General features: G+C 38.8%; 1 protein-coding gene across 1 annotated transcript in view; it reads right to left on the bottom strand.

Annotated features, from left to right (window-relative positions):
- npas3 (neuronal PAS domain protein 3) overlaps nt 1-6,955 on the bottom strand; it is a 182,723-nt gene extending 175,768 nt beyond the window's left edge. The window contains exons 1-2 of the mRNA XM_088925112.1: nt 6,900-6,955; nt 6,593-6,837 (exon numbers count right to left, since the gene is read on the bottom strand). Coding sequence (XP_088781238.1) covers nt 6,593-6,837; nt 6,900-6,955 — 301 coding nt within the window. The remainder of the gene's footprint in view (nt 1-6,592; nt 6,838-6,899) is intronic.
- Nucleotides 6,956-10,942: the final 3,987 nt, after the last annotated feature.

Consider the following 10,942-nt stretch of genomic DNA (forward strand, 5'->3'; position numbering starts at 1 on the left):
ACATGGTTTAATTATAAAACATATTACTGCTGCCTTAGTCATGCCAATTAAATTTGATTGGATACTTTCTTTATTCAACAAGCCCTTTTCATGTCATTTTAATTTACTGTCAAAGCAGCCTGAATATTGGAAACTAAATTATTTACTACAGCCCATAAGCCAATAATGTTCCATTTGTCTCGTACTGAGAGAGACTAGACTAACAAGATTATTAAGGACATTACTTGTAATAGTGAATGTCCTTCACTTTATTCGAGCTTCATGCTGTGCTTTCAGACATCATACTTCAAAAGAGCTGTACTTCATTCAGAGACTAAGTCTGTCATCTTGCTAATTCTTCTCTAGTTGCTATAGTGCAGGTACCACTAGTGAAACCCATTCAGAGTGTGACAAAAGCATGGACCAGCAAAATTGTTCAGATATCCACATTCAAGCTTCTGTTGCAGCGTATTTGCTAAAGAGCACACCAGGAGAAAAATCAAAAGCAAATAAGAAGATAAATTAAAACGTATTCAGTAACAAAGGTGTAATGCTCAAAGAAAACTAAGCAGCTGTAATATACAGTAAAATTAAAAATAGGCTTAGCATTTTGTGTACACAATGGAATATCTTGTGAGGATAAATGAGTGTTAAGTGTAATGTATGTTAATGTACCACTGCTTTAATGTGACTTGAACAGTACTCAGTGATGACTGTCATGAAAAGCACTCCACACTCGATTTGGTTGCTGTTGATAACTAGCTCCTTCTAGCAGTACATCCTATCTCCCTCTGGAGACACTCGATTGTGCAGATTGATAGAAAGTAAAGTAAGTTAACTTACTGTCAAAAAATGCTAGTTAAAAAGGAATTTGACCCACTTAACTCTCTTTTTAAACAGTCATTTTTGTTTTTCATTTTTTTCAAATGCTAAACTCTTCTGCATGGTTGTTCAAGAAATACTATGCTCTTCTGCCAAAAAGCTATTTTGTAATAAATTATGACTCGCCCTCACAAAACACAAAACTAACTTTTAACTTTTCATAGAATCCTAACATTCGGAATGACAAACTGCTAAACACTTAACATATGTACATTTGCATTTTGTTTTATGTGGATTCATGCAAATCTTCTATGTCTGTAATTCTTTCACATAAGAAACGACAGCTGACTTCTTCTAAGAACTGTTTTGTTACTACAACTTTGAGTTGCTTCCCAGAAAAGTTTTATAGCTTCTTCTAGGTAAAGACCTGTGCTCTGTACCAATTTGTGCAAATATTAGATACAGCTGACTACATGGCCAGTCAGAAAGCTAGAAAACAAGCCTTTCCATATTCATTCCAAGTGTCAGTCTGATTTATTTCTCCATTATTAGTCCATTTGCATTTGTAACAGGACTAATTACCAAAACCACCAACGCAATAGGTAACTGTGCTTACTTGTGCTAAGTAAACCACTAGAGAAAATTCAAACATTTACCCTGCATTTCCATCTTCACTTAAATACACAATGTGCATGTTGTCTGCTTCTGAAACTGTAAATTAATCATGAACGAAGGTGGGCTCGTTTGTCTTCTATTCAGATTAGTAAAATACTTAATTTTGTTTCATTAAATCTGAACACTTCCAGATCTGCATCACAAAACACAAGGTGAAGTTGTAAGTGTGCATCAGCAGAGCTGCTAAATATCCTAAATATGGTTGCAAACTGATTTAAATAAAAAAGGAAATGCATTAACATAAAATATGTAAATTGATTTTTAATTACAACTTTGACAAAACAGTTGAGATTTGATGTCCAATGAACAATTGTAGGAAAGACCGTGCCAAGGTTGAGACCTCTGATTAGCATTCAGCTTTTCTCCCCAGTAGAAAACAAGCACAAATTCTGATATGACATTTGTATTTTACCCCAGAATTTCATTCAACACACTGTTCTTGAACAAAGTGATGACACAGCCCTCAGTTATTAATATACGATACATTGTTCAATCCACAAAGCATCCTGGAGGTGTTTGGCTAGTACAAAAAGGTACACAAAAAGTAATTGTTACCATGGCAATTGCCTCCATTGCTATACATAAAAATAAAAATAAATATAACACATAAGCAAGACCATAGCTTCTAGGAAGCCAAAAGCAATTTCCTTTTCTAATTTTAGTCATGCAAAGCCTATGGGCATCATCAACATTTAGTAATTAGTTTTATAATTACTGCTGTTTTGCTCACTGTCATTCAATTTTTCTTACAACATGGCTAGGGAATGAAACATCCCACATTCACAGCTGGGTAAATTACTATCCATTTATAAAGTGCACAAATGTGAAGATGTTTTGGGGGCAGATATGTTTGTAACACGATGAGATAAGTGTCCACAGTGAGGTTTAGACCTTTACATCATTTTCACCACCCAACTGTGTGTGTGGGTCCATTGTTAGTACCCTCATTAACATTAGCAATGACTGTGGCACTGTGCGCTCACAGAGAGCATTCTTTAATCAGCTCTGTCTGGTGAGCAAACTTGCCCATAGAACGCTCTTTCTACAGGTTGAACACATGGACCAATACAGTGAACTGTTAGACAACAGGAGAGGCTTTCAAAAGAATTTTGTGGGGGAGTGAAGCAGAGACTAAAATCAATTAGAGGTATTACAGACTGTTAACAAGCAAACCATTATCAATCGGAGCCATCAGATTTTTAGATATCAAATAAGAAAAACAAATACCATTAAGTTTCAGATCTGCAGGAGATAAGGATGGTATCAAACAAACTACCAGCAATTCCTTCTCATGGTCGTGGAAGGCAGAATGACCTTAGAGACTTGGAGATCATTCCATTTGGCAACAGAATGCTAAGGTAGATTTATACCATTTGAGAATCAACTCTGCCTGTCTTAATCATTTCTAAACCAAGCAGACACAGTGCTAGCTCCTCTTCATATGCAGGCTCACAATTACCACATACAGTATTCGCTACCTGCTTAGTATCCATTCCCCTGACTTATGATTTGTAGCCTTCAGCAAATATGAGATGGTAGATGACACAAACACCACGACACATCACCTTCACGAATTTCAAACCATTTTATTTTTGGTGTGGGGGCAGAGTTCTTAAGAAGGAGCTGGTACTATGCATTTGTTCCACAACGGTCTAAAAAAAAAATCAGCCAAAAAAATGCTGACACAATCGCTCATCCTCAACTAAATTACAAGAGAATAAACCTTAAAAAGTATGGCTCTGTTTCTTTTTGTTTTCAGTCTCAGATTTCAGTTGCAATGTCAGTACTATTCAAATAATTTACAGGCAGGCTGAGAAGAAATACAGCAGATATGTCCTATACATCGTTGTACAGGACAGCAGACCTGTCCTATACAACGCACAGCCTAGAGACACGAAACAGCACTACCAGAGCCCAGAAATTTCTATTCCATTCAGAAGTCTCTGCTGGCAGCCATTCACTTTACTCAGTGCTACTGCCCAGGCTCTCCAGTGACTGCAGCCTGAATCCAACCAGCACGTACAGTATAGAGAAACAATCCTCATCTCCATACCGCAGACATTTACAGGGAGGCATGAGGGAAGGCGAGCTTTAAAAAAAAACAACACTTTGCTTTCGCTGTACATAACAGTAATCACAAGTACATCTTGATTCCTAACCATGAAAAAATGGTATACCATACCTGAATATTTACACTCGGCTTGCAACATGTGAGGGGGCCACCTGAAATAATTTCAAGTCTTCAGACGAGGGGAAACGTGAGGTATTTCTTAAAAGTGTCCTTACTATGGTAGCAGGAATCTTGGTTCAATTTTTAAAAATTGCAAAAGAAATTAGCCCTTACACAGTGATTAGCAGAAAAAAAACAAGCAGACGCCACCAGAGGCTAACAGAGAGCACCACAGAAATGCAGTCTGCCTGGTGGTATTCTTGTCCAGTGAATTAAAACCAACGTCTTTAAGGTTCGCCACTATTCCTGGACCACACCGTTTTGTTTTTAACACAATGTGGCATTTTTAGCGCTGCAGTTCTTTTCTGCAAGCATGAATAATAAAAGCGCAGGTGGTACAGCGGGTCAGGATCTATCTGCCAACAGAAAACAAGTGAAAGGTCATGCTTGTTTGTGCAGTGTCCTTCAACAGATGTGAAACGGCTGTGACAGAGATGAGCAAATTTCCCTGAAAAGCTCTGAAAATCATTTGATGGGTCAATTACATTAAAGGTCAAAAGACACAGACAAAACCTGCTTGTGAGATGAAGTTATGATAATAAATCAACATCGGAGATGCAGAGGTCAAATACTTTTACTTCTAATGCTATTAATATCAGAGTTATTATCAGAAAAGCTAATGCTTAAAATTATTTGTCTTTTCTCAAAAGCATGCTCCTTAAAGCTTGTGCTTAAGTGTTTTGTATTCGTGTGTGGAGGAGAATTTAATATATCTTGGAACTTGCAGAGTCATAATTTTAGTATAAATGCCAGCTCTCTAAGTTCTGTTTTCTAAAATGAAACAAGAATGGGAATTTTGTACTGAATCTTTAAATAAAGATCACAGCTGAAGCAAAAGCCTTGGAATTTTCATCCATCCCCACATCGAGATTTCCCTAAAGGTTACAATCATCAGTTATTAAGTAGAAATGCCTTGCCAGAAGTCTGCACAATCATTTCTTCAGCAAATCTCATATAATAACATATTCATAGCAACACTGACACGGGTGATCACAGAAAGGCCCCAGTAAATTGACTGAAAGACAGGACTGCTGAATGAGCAGTGCTCCACAGTTTCTGAAACAATATTACCGCCCCTGTTTCAACTTTCTTAAAGTTTGGACACCAACAATCGCAACAATGAAATTCAGTTTCAGTGCACGTTGGTCACATTGGCATGCAGTGTCCAGCTTTAAGGCAGCCCATTTGAGAGACAGCTCTTAAAAATTAGAAGCTAACCAAAGGTGATTTCTTTGTTCCTCGAAAAATAAGGTGAAAAGCACTAGCAGTAGGACTAGCGGCCCAAGGGTGACAGCAACTTGAGGTCCATGTCTCCACACTTCCAGAAGTATGCCTACAGCCGTTTTGAATTACCGGCATGTAAAGTAGGCAGACAAGTCAGAGATCACATTAGTTAGAGCGCCGCAGAACAACACCGAAATCAATAACTCCCACCAAAACAAAGTACTAGTACAATCTTTGAGGTTGTAATTAAATGTAAAGTGATGCCATCAATAGGATGTCAGATCACAGCAGTGCTACCCTTGTCCTGTGGCTGTACTGTACAATTATCCTTGTTGTACAAGGAAACCACTTACAGTACAACACAAAGCGTTCTCTATACACAGCACAAACTGAAACAAATAGTGCTCTTCACTGTGTAGCCGAAGGACAGGCTTTATTTACAGAGCATCTTTAGGATTTTGTTTTATTTCAGATAGTACATGTTTACCATGGCTTGACAGATTTGCATATATAAAAGGAGAACCTACAGAGAGAAAAAGTATCCTGTCCACTTTTCTCCGATCAAAATCATGCCGTCCTTCAAAACGAGACAATGCAACGATGCCATCTGTTGTGCGCAGAGCAGAACAAACTGCAGACTGAAGAGGTTGTAAAGATATTCATAGATTTCTATTAAATTCTTCACCCACTCTTACCTCTAGTACAGCATCACATAAATGATGTAGTTGGCATTATTAGTTTATATATAACAAGCTACTACTTTGACAATGGAATCTGTGAATCTAGTCCATTCTGATCTAGTTCAGCAAGAGAACTCTTGTCATGTTCTAGTTTACTTCCTGAGTGAAAAACCGTGGTAAATAGATCTAGTTAAATGTAAGGAATTTGTTAAAAATATGTTGACTTAATACCAAAAATAATTCTCTACACAAATCTATTTTACTGTGTGACTTATTAATATTATGTGTTTTGCAAAATACAGATCTCTTGTACTGTGCAGCTAACTAATACTAATGTCGAAACATGAACCAGAACAACAGACATATGAATGCATTATTACTGAGAAAATATGTCCTCGACAGACACAATATCTGTTCCGTTTCATTCTCCTGAACTGATTCCTTCCTTTCCTGATCAAGATAGTCAACTGCGAACAAATTCTCACGTCCAGTGGTGACGCTGGGATGCATTTACACGTCACCCTAATCCTAACCCCCAGCCTGGCAGTCTGGAGTCTGCGGCCCTGGACCACACCGGTCAGGAGTAATCCAGGAGTAAACCCCTACGAGGCACACTCAGAAAGAAAAACCCACGAATACCCCAGATGGACCAAAGAGTGAAAAAGACGCAACCAACATTGACCTTGGAGTGCTATGCACAACTGCACGTTTCTGTCTTCCTCTATAGCATGAAACCCTTTTGCCTGATGCTTTCCTTAATTATACTCAGCAGCGGCAGGTACAGCGATTTGGCCGTTTCCTTCAGATTGTGTTGCGAGCGTAGTTTGCTGCAATAGGCAGTGTAAGCTGTCTGAAAATACAGAGACGGACCTATCAACGGTAAAAGCTTCGAATGACTGCGGAATCAGCTGAACGTTTAAGCCAAGGCCTCCTCGACTCCTGTGTCACTGCGCGCGGGACAGCCCGCCGGCGGGGCCCATACCTTTCACAGACGTGTTGGGAGGGGGCCCCTCTATCCTCAGGTTCCAGGGCGGGTCTCCCTGATTGGCAAAGTCCCTCATTTTCAGGTAGCTGATGGTGAGACGGATGATGGAGGCCTTGTCCAGCTGGCTGGTGATGGCGCCGGGCAGCGGCAGGAGCTTCGCGAGCTCGTAGAACTCGAAGTTCTCCTTCCCCCGGCGGGAGCGGGCCGCGTCCCGGGACTTCTCCTTCCGCAGCGCCTGCAGCCTGAAAACACAGCACAGCGGGGCGTCATCGCAGGGCCCTCGAACCCGAGCCTGGCACTCAACCTTTGCCCCGACTGAGGCCAACAGCTCCCCAGAGATCTAGTCCTCTGCCCCGACATCACTGCGAACCTACCACCGCGCGCACTCTCAGGTTACAATAAAACACACACTTCCGTGCAACATGTGATTGCAACAAAACAAGGACGTTTGTTAGCATGACATACTCTATGTTAAGTTGATGCAAAGTTCCTAACATCAGCTAAACACGCAAACACACTATTATTGGTGAGAAAGGCATTCCACATGGACAGTGACAGGGCCAGACAAGCATTCACTACCTCTATTCTAGCGCTACAATTGGAATCAGCAGATTGTTATGTCAATGCAGAATATTCGACAAGTCATGCGTGCAGTGTAAGTACACACATCCCAGGGCCGGAAACGTTCTGACTAATCGCATGCAAGGAAACAAAATTGATTGTTTATAAAGATGAAAGTCTGGAGCGTAGCCCCGATCCCCTGCTGCATGTTATTCAGCATCAAACAACAGCTGTAGCACGTTCCAAGCAAAATGCAACTGGGCCTTATATCATTTCCATCATCTCTAGCCATATTGTATTAAGTTAGCAATAAATCACACTGGAAGCTTTGAGTTCCCTAATGGCTAACACTTACATTAATTTTTTAGCATCGCAAATGCAAAATCAGTTAGAAGGGATCTGAAAGATGGGGGCAGTAAGAATTCTAAAGTAGATGAAATATGACCAGTCCCAGGGACAAGCATATACTGTACAGTTCATTTTCAGAATTTTGTAAACTCAAAATTGACGTGCTTAAATGGTGTACAAAAAAGCTACAAAGGAATGTGCAAATTGTGCGTGGCAGTCAAGCTTTTTAAACAAACATGTGCTTTTTCCAGGCAGTCTAGCTTTATTATTTTTTTCTGTTGTGCATGCAGCCACGGTCTCCCTCTTTGCACGCTGTACCCTGACAGCCATAAGTTCACCTGAACGATTTACTGTATGAATTTGCAATGTTGGCAATTTGCAAATAAAACTACAAGCCTACTGCTGGGACTTTCACACACCACCAAAGAACTTTACTGCTTTGCTAATGCAATACTCATAGTTGTCATAATCAATTTATGTTAGCTTTTGTAAGCATCAAGAGTATAATAGGATAATTTCACTACCAAATATAGATGCACATTTTGCCCTTACATCTAAGTGGCAGATTGCTACTGTAGATCATCTCAGCAGCTGCACATCAGTAAAAATGCACTATTTGATGGTCTGCTGCTCAGACAATATATAAAGCTAGTTGTAATGGTTGTTTGGAGGCAAACAGCAACACAGCAGCAAAATTTCATTTGTTCCACAAACTTGGAAAGCATTATGTTTAGCTGCCAAATATTTCTTGATGTGCTAGGGTTCTGTGACCTTCATACTCAAGTCATATTTATCACTTTCTACAGGAAGCAAATACGTTTTCTTTACATGAAATCATACCGAATTTGGTCGGGCTCTTAAATTACTTTTTAAGCACCTATCAAGATAAGGGATGAAAGTATCATGTATCGAGACGTTTCTCTGCTCCCAGGCCAGCCTACAGTCATTTTGCTCTCAATGCTGCTCTTGCAATGCAACTTAGAAATGTGCCTCTTCCCCTCTGCTATTCTGAGTTCAATGGATACAAAGTTCTTTCCCTCTCAAACCGAACACAGCAGCAAAGTCCCTTTTACTAAATAAGCTTTTTCAACCAAAAATTATAAGCGCATATAAATACCATGCTGTATATTTAAATTGTACATACATTCAAAGGAACCATTCATATTGCAGTTTGTATTTATTTTGTTATATATATATAGTACATACTATGGAAAATCAATAATAAACTAATACAACCGACCAACGTGGAAACCAAAAAGCATTCCACACTTAACTGTGAGTCTTCTCTATTTAAAAACATAAATGTTGGAGAACTCGAGAGATGAGAGAGAGTAATTTTGTTTAAATAACTGGTTTTAATTTGCCAGTGTTATTAGGTACTGTACACTGACAACACAAACAGGTGGCTAATTTGTGAAACACTATTTCAACATTAGCGTGCCTCAATTTATTAAAAGGTTACTAAGGTGATGCCAAAAGGTATCTGATGGCTAAATGAAAAACCAATGTCCCTGTCTGCAAATTATTGTCTAGCGCCAATAATGGCCGTTTACCTTGGAGCAGCTTAACTTATTTCACACCCTTAATTTCTATTTACCAAATCAGCTAATCATTCCACAATTGAACTTCTGAGAACAAAAAAATATCAATTAAAGTGGTTGAAACTTCGGCAAATTATCATTTAGGAATGCAGTAATTGCTTTCATCAGGCCAGAAAAGCCCGCCAGAACAGAAATGTCACTTTAGATTAGTGTTCGCTCTCCTGAAGCAATGGATGACACCGCTGATATAAGACTAAATGCCAAGACCAATCAATTGCTTTTGTGGCTCTGCTCTGAGCTGCAGTAAAAGAGGCCATTTTCTAGGATCTACTCTTCATTATAGTAAATGCTATCTCCTTGGTAACATAATTCCATTTCTCATAAATTCTGCCAGGGTGCATTGTCCTAACAATGAATGTTTGTGAAAAAAAAATGCTGTCAGTTTAACACAATGAATTAAGTGTGAACTCTTAGCTGCAAAGAGAAAGTCAAGTGTATTTAAATGTGCAACACAATCCGTGCCATATATGTCTCAGAACACATTTCCTAAGGTTAGGACAATTTCATATATTTTTTTTAAAAACAGGGCTATGATTTTTAAATCCATTCTTGTAAAGCAAAGTTAGTCAGTGAAGGGTCATGATACCCTACAGCTGGGAAAATACGGCCTTACGGAGCTTTTTTTAACTGAAACATATGTATGACACAGAATGCCAGCGCTGATCCTGATAATGATGTCATGCAACTGAAGTCATTTTAGAAAGCTACCTTGCTTTTCTTGTGTATGTGATTGCAACTTATCACTGCTACTTCGTTTATTTAGGGATTCACAAAGTGATTAACCCTCTGTCCATGACTTTGAGCAGCTTCCCTTGTTATTTCTTCAAGAGTTACACAGACTGTGCTTCTGTGTAAGGGAGTAAAGTGTGAGAGGTGAGATGAGATCCAACACTCCAGTGTACGTGCATCCCACTTTCTAAATAAGAAAGAACTGAGTCATCTGCCCTTTGTAATCCAGATTTAAACACTGAGAAACCTGCAGACATTCTTAGATTACCAAACATCGATTGAACAGAAAAAAGACTTTACCAAGAAATCCAGCTACTGTATATAGTACTGTATATACAACCATCTTAGGAAATAACTAAATAAGAATGTAATGCTTACTGCTTGTTTATTAGAACATGTGCTGCTTGCAAATTAATTAGGATGTCGCAATGCCAGGATGTTTTTGTTGTGAAGATCTTAGTAGAAATATTTTCACTAGAATTTGTCCCCGTGGATATGATGTCCAATTGCAGAAACACAACAGATTCTCAAGTACCACATGTGCATCCAATAGATACCACAGAATCAATTCCACTGAGGTGGTGATGGGCAGGCTTTGGAAATGGTTTCTGCTATTAGGCTAATGTACATTTAATACTTAAGCAAATTGGCATTTCTTCATGAAACCTTCCAGAAGAGAACATGGGAGACACGAAATTAAAAAGCTAACAAAACTAGAGACTAGGAGTTTACCGGTGTGTTGATACCTATGGCTGTTAGAGAGGTGGAAACATTTATTTTACCATCACATGCTGAACCGCACTTGACCTCAATGTCAACGACATGCTGCAAGCACATAGTTCTGTACTTTTAATTGTGTTTTTGATTTTCCTCATTTAAATTGATCAGGTGTTAAACAATGAATAGAAATTAAATCAATCATCAATTAATTTACTTTAGAAGTACTTTAGAAGTTTTCTAAGTTTTTTTTATGTTAAAACCATTAAAGATTAAGCTTTTCACACATAATTTTCCCCTGAAACATTTTCAGTGTTAAGTAAACGACAAAACCCCAAAAAATCACAAAATTAACGAATGAATATTCCCCAGATTTAGATTCATATCCTTA

Source organism: Atractosteus spatula, chromosome 9, assembly GCF_055471065.1.
Source record: "Atractosteus spatula isolate fAtrSpa1 chromosome 9, fAtrSpa1.hap1, whole genome shotgun sequence".
In the NCBI taxonomy this organism is placed as follows: Eukaryota; Metazoa; Chordata; class Actinopteri; order Semionotiformes; family Lepisosteidae; genus Atractosteus; species Atractosteus spatula.